General features: G+C 39.9%; 1 protein-coding gene across 12 annotated transcripts in view; it reads right to left on the minus strand.

Moving 5' to 3' along the window:
* PHACTR4 (phosphatase and actin regulator 4) overlaps window positions 1-12,148 on the minus strand; it is a 127,506-nt gene that overhangs the window by 39,621 nt on the left and 75,737 nt on the right. For 8 of the 12 annotated variants that reach the window (XR_016388076.1, XR_016388071.1, XR_016388077.1 and 5 more), the window contains exon 2: window positions 634-657. The exons of the other annotated variants lie outside the window; for them this stretch is intronic. Coding sequence is in view for 3 of the 8 variants with exons in the window: in XM_089897728.1 (XP_089753854.1) it covers window positions 634-657 (24 nt within the window). In the remaining 5 variants the exon portion in view is untranslated. The remainder of the gene's footprint in view (window positions 1-633; window positions 658-12,148) is intronic. 12 annotated transcript variants of the gene reach the window in all.

Below are 12,148 nucleotides of genomic sequence, written 5' to 3' on the forward strand. Positions count from 1 at the left end.
TCTTGCCCCAATGTAGGCTATTGCTGTTGCTATGCTCATCCTCTTGGCATGGGGGAAGGCCTGTCTCAGCTAACACCACTATCTCTTGTGTCATTGAAGCAGAGAATTCTACCATCGGTGAGTGAGTCATTATTCTCTGTTAAACACTGCCCTCCCTTGCCCTCCTTTCTCAGGATATAAATAGTTCAGGGAGGGGGGTAACACTTAAGTACTAACACCTTACTTGTATATGTTATCAGATTATTTTCTCCCTTCGCAAAAAAGACCTTAGGTAGTTTTGGAGTATTGGAAGGGGCTTGGGGGGCGGGGTGAGGCAGGGGTATTAGTGCTTCAAAATAAAGGAAAACTTTTTTGAAAGTAGAGATGAGATTTCAGTTTGCTTATTACAATATTGCTTTAGGGACAATCCTGATTCTAAAGATTTGACAAGAAACATAACTGACATGATAAATGTGCAGGATCGAAATGAAAGGCCATGAGTCCCTCATAATGACCACACATGCAGGGTTTAGTGAGTGAGCTTTAGTGGCAGAGAAAGGAGCAGCCAAGACTGGGCCAAGAATAATAAAAAAAAGCAGGAAGGCAACAAAAAAAGCAGGAAGGCAACACAATACAACTTTGCACTCCACCTACTGTCCCAGCGTTCTTTGGAGAAGTCTAGAGGAGAAGAAAAAAAAGAGTCATGTGGAATAACAATCCTGGAATTAAATTGGGACCTTTACTTTATAGAAATACATTAAGGACCACATACTGTATAATCACATGTAATAAGTTAACATGTTTATTGTAAACAATTTCACATTTGAAGCAAATAATGCATTTGGAGGTGGGGAGGACAAAGGGGCATAATATATACTCTTAAAAAAAACCCTCTTGGGCTTCCCTGGTGGCGCAGTGGTTGAGAGTCTGCCTGCCGATGCAGGGGGCACAGGTTCGTGCCCCGGTCTGGGAGGATCCTGCGTGCCGCGGAGCAGCTGGGCCCGTGGGCCGTGGCCGCTGGGCCTGCGCGTCCGGAGCCTGTGCTCCGCAGCGGGAGGGGCCGCAGCGGTGAGAGGCCCGCGTACCGCAAAAAAAAACAAACAAAAAAAACCAACCCTCTTAATTCAATAGATATTTTTTCATAAGAGAAAATACACAATCAACAAGCATTAATTTTTTTAAAGAAACACTTGACAAATTCAATCTTTTTTCAGTTCACAGATGCTGAATCTAGGGAAGTCCGTTGATAAAGGTAAGATTTACACAACAGTAATTATCAGAGCGACTGCAGCAATGGCTGCTGATGCATTACTTTGCTATGCCTAAGATGACATAGGCAAAACAGGGGTCTGGTTCCTGAAGTGCAACAGATGAAGATGACAGAGGACAGTGACTCTTTTCTTTACTTGAGGGCATCTTGGGTCTCAACTACTTTAATTCTTTACATGAAATGCAGTAGAACATGGTTATAACATTGGATCATATTTCTTAAAGTTTAGTTGCTAGAGACATAGAATAACTCCTATCCTAACAATTTCCCCTCAATGGTACCCCAGGATGGACCACCAAGAGTGGCACTAGGGTGAACACATGGTACTGTTTTTAAGAGTGAGTGCTTTAACTAAGACAGTATTCTACCAATTGTGGAATGTCAATGAGACCTGGACACATTTCAGAGCATTCATGATATCATAACATTGATATTTAACATATGTTAATGATAACACTTTCAGAAATGGAGATAAGTATCATAAGTTGTTCATTCTCAAAGAGTAGCCTTCCTTACAGAGACAAGGAAGGACTGAAACTTTAAATCTCTTGCTAACCCACCCACTGAGTGAAATTCACTGAGTTCCAAAAGACACACAGGAAAATGCCTGTTTGGTTAAAAGTAATAGGGAAGATAATATAAAAAAACAAAACCCAAACCAAAACAAACAAAACCCCAAACTAACAGTATGAAAGTAAAGGTTATTAGCGCTATGTGACGCTTTTACAAAGAAAAATAGCCCAAAACTTTAGGAATGTTAGGTGGTAACATATTCACAGAAAAGTTCCTGTCTGTAAAGTCCTAAAATGAAATATAACCAATCTAGCCTGCTTCCACTAACTTCTTAGATATCTAATGACATTCTAAAGTGGGATTTAGTTCAACCCTTTTAGTTCTTCATTATATTGAACAACAAATTTATCTGTCCTCTTTCTCTTATACATTCAAAACAAGAAAATCATGATATCCTTCCAAACATATTTACGCCTGCTAGCATACGAACTCAAAATAAGTTCAGTTTCTATTAAGTCACAGTGTGTGTGGAAAATACCAACAGCTTACGATAAAGATGAATGCATCTGCCATCAAGGCACTGAAAACAAAAAGCAAAGAGAGCAGTACTTTTTTTCTTTGACGCTTTATGAAAATGTGTTTAATCCTCAGGTCCATAAAACTTTTAGAAACTGGTATGCCTCTTGCATCAGGCAGTGAGGTTCAGCCACACCAAGTCCTGACCCAGTTATCATACCAAATTCATTCATTCATATTCTTATATTCTCACATTCTCCTTTCCTTCCCCTTCTCCCCTCCTCACTTTCATGACAAACAGAACATTATTTCCGTGACACCCAAATCTGTTCCAAATACTTGGAATCAGCCCAGTTGCCTTTTCAAAACACAGAATCTCCAGGAGCTGGGACCTAAAAATCTGTTTTTAAAAAATTTCTCAGGCAATTCTTATGATTAGTCAGCTTGTTAAATGCAATTCCAGATTACTATCTGGAAAACTTTTGCATGTTAAAAAAGACAGGCAGACATTCTCTGCACGTAACCTAATTCTTTCTTTCTTTCTCCCTCCCTCCCTCCTTCCCTCCCTTCCTTCCTTCCTTCCTGCCTCTCTCCCTCTCTCCCTTCCTTCCTTCCTTTCTTCCCTTCTTCCCTTCTTTATTTTTGGCTGCGTTGGGTCTTCGTTGCTACGTGCGGGCTTTCTCTAGTTACAGCAAGCGGGGGCTACTCTTCGTTGTAGTGCATGGGCTTCTCATTGCGGTGGCTTCTCTTGTTGTGGAGCATGGGCTCTAAGCACTTGGGCTTCAGTTGTTGCAGCATGTGGGCTCAGTAGTTGCAGCATGCAGGTCACTTCAGTAGCTGTGGCACACGGGCTTAGTTGCTCCGTGGCATGTGGGATCTTCCTGGACCAGGGATTGAACCCGCATCCCCTGCATTGGCAGGCGGATTCTTAACCACTGCGCCACCAGGGAAGTCTCTATTTATTTATTTTTTGATGTGGACCATTTTTGAAGTCTTTATTGAACTTGTTACAATATGGCTTCTGTTTTACGTTTTCATTTTTTGACCATGAGGCATGTGGGATCTTAGCTCCCTGACCAGGGATGGGACACGTACCCCATGCATTGAAAGGCAAAGTCTCAACCACTGGACCGCCAGGGAAGTCCGTATTATTTTTTTAAAAAATATTTATTTATTTATTTATTTATTTATTTATATGGCTACGTTGGGTCTTAGTTGTGGCACGTGGGATCTTTGCTGCGGCATGTGAGATCTTTTGTTGCGGCGTGGGGGCTATCTCTAGTTGTGGCATGTGGGCTCTACAGCATGCGGGCTTAGTTGCCCTGTGGCATGTGGGATCTTTGTTCCCCAACCAGGGACTGAACCCATGTCCCTTGCATTGGAATGAAGATTCTTAAACACTGGATCACCAGGGAAGTCCCTAACTAGGTATTATTTAGAACTAGAATAGGGGCCAGGGCCATGAACATATTTTTTCAAATACAGGTTAAAAATAGAGTAGGGGGCTTCCCTGGTGGCACAGTGGTTGAGAGTGCACCTGCCGATGCAGGGGACACGGGTTCGTGTCCCGGTCTGGGAAGATCCCACATGCCGCGGAGCGGCTGGGCCCGCGAGCCATGGCCGCTGAGCCTGTGCATCCGGAGCCTGTGCTCCGCAATGGGAGAGGCCACAACAGTGAGAGGCCCGCGTAACACACAAAAAAAAAATACAGGAGGAAGTTACATGCACTGCATTACCTAAACTATAATATACATTAAAAAGGAGAATGGGATATTCACAGAAAGTTAGACAAAATGAAAAGGCAGAGGACTTTGTACCAGATGATGAAACAACATAAAACCCCAGAAAAACAACTAAATGAAGTGGAGATAGGCAACTTTCCAGAAAAAGAATTCAGAGTAATGATAGTGAAGATGATCCAGGACCTCGGATAAAGAATGGAGTCAAAGATCAAGAAGATGCAAGAAATGTTTAACAAAGACCTAGAAGAATTAAAGAACAAACAAACAGAGATGAACAATACAATAACTGAAATGAAAAATACACTAGAAGGAATCAATAGGAGAATAACTGAGGCAGAAGAATAAGTGACCTGGAAGACAGAATGGTGGAATTCACTGCTGTGGAACAGAATAAAGAAAAAAGAATGAAAAGAAATGAAGACAGCCTAAGAGATAAGAGACCTCTGGGACAATATTAAACATAACAACATTCGCATTATAGGTGTCCCACAAGGAGATGAGAGAAAGGACCCGAGAAAATATGTGAAGAGATTATGGCTGAAAATTTCCCTAACATGGGAAAGGAAATAGCCACCCAAGTCCAGGAAGCACAGAGAGTCCCAGGCACGTTAAACCCACGGAGAAACATGCCAAGACACATAGTAATCAAACTGACAAAAATTAAAGCCAAAGAAAAATTATTAAAAGCAGCAAGGGAAAAATGACAACATACAAGGGAACTCCCATAAGGTTAACAGCTGATTTCTCAGCAGAAACTCTATAAGCCAGAAGAGAGTGGTATGATATATTTAAGGTGATGAAAGTTAAGAACCTACAACCAAGATTACTCTACCCGGCAAGGATATCATTCAGAATTGACAGAGAAATCAAAAGTTTTACAGACAAGCAAAAGCTAAGAGAATTCAGCACCACCAAACCAGCTCTACAACAAATGCTAAAGGAACTTCTCTAAGTGGGAAACACAAGAGAAGAAAAGGACCTACAAAAACAAACCCATAACATTAAGAAAATGGTAATAGGAACATACATATTGATAATTACCTTAAACGTGAATGGATTAAATGCTCCAACCAAAAGACACAGGCTCGCTGAATGGATACAAAAACAAGACCCATCTATATGCTGTCTACAAGAGACGCACTTCAGACCTTGGGACACATACAGACTGAAAGTGAGGGGATGGAAAAAGATATTCCATGCAAATGGAAATCAAAAGAAAGCTGGAGTAACAATGCTCATATCAGATAAAATAGACTCTAAAATAAAGAATGTTACAGGAGACAAGGAAGGACACAACATAATGATCACGGGATCAATCCAAGAAGAAGATATCATAATTATAAATATATATGCACCCAACATAGGAGCACCTCAATACACAAGGCAACTGCTAACAGCTAGAAATGAAGAAAATGACGGTAACACAATAATAGTGGGGGACTTTAACACTTCACTTACACCAATGGACAGATCATCCGACAGAAAATTAATAAGGAAACACAAGTTTTAAATGACACCATAGACCAGATAGATTTAATTGATATTTATAGGACATTCCATCCAAAGACAGCAGATTACATTTTCTTCTCAAGTGCACACAGAATATTCTCCAGGACAGATCACAACTTGGGTCACGAATCAAGTCTTGGTAAACTTAAGAAAACTGAAATCATATCAAGCATCTTTTCTGACCACAATGCTATGAGACCAGAAATAAATTACAGGGAAAAAAACGTAAACACATGGAGGCTAAACAATACATTACTAGATAACCAAGAGATCACTGAAGAAATCAAAAAATATCTAGAGACAAATTACAACGAAAACACGATGAACCAAAACCTATGGGATGCAGCAAAAGCGGTTCTAAGAGGGAAGTTTATAGTAATACAAGCCTACCTCAAGAAACAAGAAAACTCTCAAATAAACAATCTAACCTTACACCTAAAGGAACTAGAGATAGAAGAACAAACAAAACCCAAAGTTAGTAAAAGGAAAGAAATCATAAAGATCAGAGCAGAAATAAATGAAATAGAAACAAAGAAAACAATATAGCAAAGTGAATAAAACTAAAAGCTGGTTCGTTGAGAAGATAAACAAAATTGATAAACATTTAGCCAGACTCAACAAGAAAAACAGGGAGAGGACTCAAATCAATAAAATTAGAAATGAAAAAGGAGAAGTTACAAGGAACACTTCAGAAATACAAAGCATCCTAAGAGACTACTACAAGCAGCTCTATGCCAATAAAATGGACAACCTGGAAGAAATGGACAAATTCTTAGAAAGGTATAACCTTCCAAGACTGATCCAAGGAAGAAATAGAAAATATGAACAGACCAATCACAAGTAATGAAATTGAAACTGTGATTAAAAATCTTCCAACAAACAAAAGTCCAGGACCAGATGGCTTCACAGGTGAATTCCATCAAACATTTAGAGAAGAGTTAACACCCATCCTTCTCAAAGTCTTCTAAAAAATTGCAGAGGAAAGAACACTCCCAAATTCATTCTATGAGACCACCATCACCCTGATACCAAAACCAGACAAAGATACTACAAAAAAAGAAAATTACAGACCAATATCACTGATGAATATAGATGCAAAAATCCTCAACAAAATACTAGAAAACAGAATCCAACAACACATTAAAAGGATCATACACCATGATCAAGTGGGATTTATCCCAGGGATGCAAGGATTCTTCAATATACTCAAATCAATCAATGTGATATACCATATTAACAAATTGAAGAAGAAATAACATATGATCATCTCAATAGATGCTGAAAAAGTTTCTGACAAAATTCAACACTCATTTATGATAAGAACTCTCCAGAGAGTGGGCACAGAGGGAACCTACCTCAACATAATAAAGGACAAACCCACAGCAAACATCATTCTCAATGGTGAAAAACTGAAAGCATTTCCTCTAAGATCAGGAACAAGACAAGGGTGTCCACTCTCGCCACTATTATCCAACACAGTTTCGGAAGTCCTAGCCACAGCAATCAGAGAAGAAAAAGAAATAAAAGGAATACAAATTGGAGAAGAAGAAGTCAAACTGTCACTGTTTGCAGATGACATGATACTATACATAGAGAATCCTAAAAATGCCGCCAGAAAGCTACTAGAGCTAATCAATGAATTTGGTAAAGTTGCAGGATACAAAATTAATACACAGAAATTTCTTGCATTCCTATACACTAACAACGAAAGATCAGAAAGAGAAATTAAGGAAACAATCCCATTCACCATTGGAACAAAAAGAATAAAATACCCAGGAATAAACATACCTAAGGTGGTAAAAGACCTGCACTCAGAAAACTATAAGACACTGATGAAAGAAATCAAAGATGACATAAACAGGGGCTTCCCTGGTGGTGCAGTGGTTGAGAGTCCACCTGCCGATGCAGGGGACATGGGTATGTGTCCCGGTCCGGGAGGATCCCACATGCCGCAGAGCGGCTGGGCCCGTGAGCCATGGCAACTGAGCCTGTGCGTCCGGAGCCTGTGCTCTGCAATGGGAGAGGCCACAACAGTGAGAGGCCCGCGTACCGCAAAAAAAAAAAAAAAAAAAAAGATGACACAAACAGATGGAGAGATATACCATGTCCTTGGATTGGAAGAATCAATATTGTGAAAATGACTATACTACCCAAAGCAATCTACAGATTCAATGCAATCCCTATCAAATTACCAGTGGCATGTTTTACAGAACTAGAACAAAAAATCTTAAAATTTGTACGGAGACACAAAAGACCCCCAATAGCCCAAGCAGCCTTGAGGGAAAAAAACGGAGCTGGAGGAATCAGACTCCCTGACTTCAGACTACACTACAAAGCTACAGTAATCAAGACAATATGGTACTGGCACAAAAACAGAAAAATACATCAATGGAACAGGACAGAAAGCCCAGAGATAAACCCACGCACCTATGGTCAACTAATCTACGACAAAGGAGGCAAGGATATACAATGGAGTGAAGACAATCTCTTCAATAAGTGGTGCTGGGAAAACTGGACAGCTACATGTAAAAGAATGAAATGATAACACTCCTTAACACCATACACAAAAATAAGCTCAAAATGGGTTAGAGAACTAAACGTAAGACTGGACATTATAAAACTCTTAGAGGAAAACATAGGAAGAACACTCTTTGACATAAATCACAGCAAGATCTTTTTTGATCCATCTCCTAGAGTTATGGAAATAGAAACAAAAATAAACAAATGGGACCTAATGAAACTTAAAATCTTTTGCAAAGCAAAGGAAACTACAAACAAGACGAAAAGACAACCCTCAGAATGGGAGAAAATATTTGCAAACGAATCAACGGACAAAAGATCAATCTCCAAAATATATAAAAAGCTCATGCAGCTCGATATTAACAAAACAAACAACCCAATCGAAAAATGAGCAGACCTAAATAGACATTTCTCCAAAGATGACATACAGATGGCCAAGAAACACATGAAAAGCTGCTCAACATCACTAATTATTAGAGAACTGCAAATCAAAACTACAATGAGGTATCACCTCACACCAGTTAGAATGGGCATCATAAGAAAATCTAGAAACAATAAATGCTGGAGAAGGTGTGGAGAAAAGGGAACCCTCTTGCACTGTTGGTTGGAATGTAAAGTGATACAGCCACTATGGAGAACAGTATGGAAGTTCCTTAAAAAACTAAAAATAGAATTACCATATGACCCAGCAATCCCACTACTGGGCATATACCCTGAGAAAACCATAATTCAAAAAGACACATGCACTCCAATGTTCATTGCAGCACTATTTACAATAGCCAAGTCATGGAAGCAACCTAAATGCCCATCGACAGATGAATGGATAAAGAAGATGTGGTACATATATACAATGGAATATTACTCAGACAGGGACGAAACTGGGTCGTTTGTAGAGACGTGGATGGATCTACAGACTGTCATACAGAATAAAGTAAGTCAGAAAAACAAATATCATATATTAACGCATATATGTGGAACCTAGAAAAATGGTACAGATGAGCTGGTTTCCAGGGCAGAAAAAGAGACACAGATGTAGAGAACAAACGTATGGACACCAAGGGGGTAAAGTGGCGGGCAGGGGGGAGCGGTGTTGGTGGTGGGATGAATTGGGAAATCGGGATTGACATATATACACTAATATGTATAAAATAGATAACTAATAAGAACCTGCTGTATAAAAAAATAAATAAAATTCAAAAATTCAAAAAAAAAGGAGAATGCAAAGAACTAAACGAAAATGTAAATATAATTTGATGATAGGACTACAGGATATCTGTGCTTCTTCTAGCTTCTTCTATTTTTTGTGTGTGTGTTTTTTTATTTTACAGTGAACATGTATGGCTTTTATAATTGGAATAAAAACAAATTTACTTTGAAAGTGGGAGCTTTCAAATCGTAACAGTTAATAAAGTCCAGCATATATATAAGTACATAAAAGAAAGCAATTCTTTCTAAACATTAGGTTCCTATAAAAATGAATTATTTCCGGGCTTCTCTGGTGGCACAGTGGTTAAAAATCCACCTGCCAATGCAGGGGACACGGGTTCGAGCCCTGGTCCAGGAAGATCTCACATGCTGCGGAGCGACTAAGCTCGTGTGCCACAACTACTGAGCTTGTGCTCTAGAGCCCGCGAGGCACAGGTACTGAGCCCGCGTGCCACAGCTACTGAAGCCCGCGTGCTTAGAGCCCGTGCTCCGCAACAAGACAAGCCACTGCAGCGAGACACCCACGCACTGCAACGAAGAGTAGCCCTCGCTCGCCACAACTAGAGAAAGCCTGCGCTCAGCAACAAAGACCCAATGCAGCCAAAAAAAAAAAAAAAAAATTATTTCCTACATAAAAATCATAGTCTGAAGTATTAAGCAAATTAAACCATTCAAGGACATTTTCTTGGAGTAGTGACACATGTTAAAGTAAGTAGGTTTGGATCACCCAAGCAACAGTTTCTAGTCCTACATTCTTTTAAGAATACCACCCTTGTTCACCGTGAGTACAATCTTGTGCTAAAGGAGCTAGAGACCAAATTTAACGGTAATCTAAATTCACCAGGTGTAAACTTTTCAGCTGTGGAATAAAGGGTTTTAAAGTATGCATAAATTCTTTTTAGCAGTGGCTGATTAGATCTAATTGAAGCCACTAATCTCCGTAGCATTCTTGGATCCACTGAAACTATTCAGGCTTCCTACTGTGAATTTTTGTCTGACTTTAAGAAAATTCAATTGCATCACTTAGAAAACTGCAATAGAAAGAAAAACTGATGGATGAATAAATTATACAAGAAAAAGTATACTCAGGTATTGAGAAACCATCTTTTTTATTTTATTTTATTTTATTTTATTTTGGTGGTACGCGGGCCTCTCACTGTTGTGGCCTCTCCCGTTGCGGAGCACAGGCTCCGGATGCGCAGGCTCAGCGGCCATGGCTCACAGGCCCAGCCACTCTGCGGCATGTGAGATCTTCCCGTTCCGGGGCACGAACCCGTGTTCCCTGCATCGGCAGGCGGACTCTCAACCACTGCACCACCAGGGAAGTCCCGATCTTTTTTATTCTTAATGATACAATTACACCTCAAATATTGTTTCTGTACTCATAAATAAAGGGCTTAGGGAGGTGAATTTGAAACTGTTCGTAAGCAAACCTGCACATCAACCAAATATTTGTTCTCAACAATTCTGATTTTATGACCATCCCCTCCCATTTCCAATTTTTAAAAATTAATTTATTTATTTTTGGCTGCACTGGGTCTTTGTTGCTGTGCGCGTGCTTTCTCTAGTTGCGGCAAGCGGGGGCTACTCTTCGTTGCCGTGCACGGGCTTCTCCTTGCGGTGGCTTCTCTTGTTGCAGAGTACAGGCTCTAGGCACGTGGCTTCAGTAGTTGTGGCATGCAGGCTCAGTAGTTGTGGCTTGCAGGCTGTAGAGTGCAGGCTCAGTAGTTGTGGTGAACGGCCTTGCTCTGCGGCATGTGGGATCTTCATGGACCAGGGCTCAAACCCGTGTCCCCTGCACTGGCAGGCTGATTCTTAACCACTGAGCCACCAGGGAAGCCCCCATTTCCAATTTGACAGAAGAAATACAGGCTTGGAGTCACATTTGGATACCCCACTGTTTTTATTTAAACTCAGTATGGAATTTAAAATGTCCTCATGGGCCCATTCTGTTTTCCAATGAGAACCAAAACAAGGTGGCTTTTCCCTCCTTGTTTCCCTTTGTTTGCCAGAAAACAGGGTGTAGAATGCTGGCTATAGTTTTAGGATTGTGTGTTCCAAGGAAGTCATGCAGCCGCAGGCCACTAGGAAAGCAATTCACAGAGTTGGAGGTCTTGGTTTTTTTTGGAGGGGGTGGAGTTAGGAGAGGAAGATAACTAATTACAGTTTGGAGTTTCCAGTTTGAGAAGTACCCTGAAACTATGCCCCGGTGTTTAAACTACTTACTCCCTCCTCCAAGTTGTAGCTAGCACCTCACATTTCAGAGGCTTGTTTCTTATTTCACATATTATGCAGAGTTCTAGCAGTTTCTTTCTTCAACCCTAAGTTTTTTCCTGGTCAACATTTAATTCAATGTTTTTTAGCTCAAGTTTAGTTGTTCCAGGTGAATTTCTGAGGTGATTTTAAAATAAATGTATAGTATTATTAAAAAATAACTTAGCACTTTTCATCTTCAGATAAACTATTTGCTACAGATACATGTTATACCTACATTACTTGCTAGAGATAAGGGATAAAACAGGGTTAAACGGTAAACCTAGTTCATTTGAGAATCTGATTTACAACCAATTAGTCATTCACGTTGGAAGGCAAGGTAAGGCACAGGCAATTGTAGTTGACAGATAACTTAGTTTTCAAGATAGCCTTCACTACCCCACTCCCCTTCACTAGGCTTAGTAATAAGCAACAAAATTACTGGGACTGTCTTAGTTCCACACCTATTTCTTATACCTTGTCGGGTCTTAAAAAATGTGTAGATTTAAAGTGTATAAAATTCTCTCATTTTACCCCCAAAACTTTCAATAATCAGTTATTGTCCGAAACTTAAAAATACATAGCTTTGTGCAACGAGATACATACTCCATTATCAAGAGGTACCAATTATCTTTTTTTT

This window comes from Delphinapterus leucas, chromosome 1 (genome assembly GCF_059928025.1).
Source record: "Delphinapterus leucas isolate spDelLeu-1000000601 "Yukka" chromosome 1, BTC_Dleu_Yukka2, whole genome shotgun sequence".
Taxonomy (NCBI): domain Eukaryota; kingdom Metazoa; phylum Chordata; class Mammalia; order Artiodactyla; family Monodontidae; genus Delphinapterus; species Delphinapterus leucas.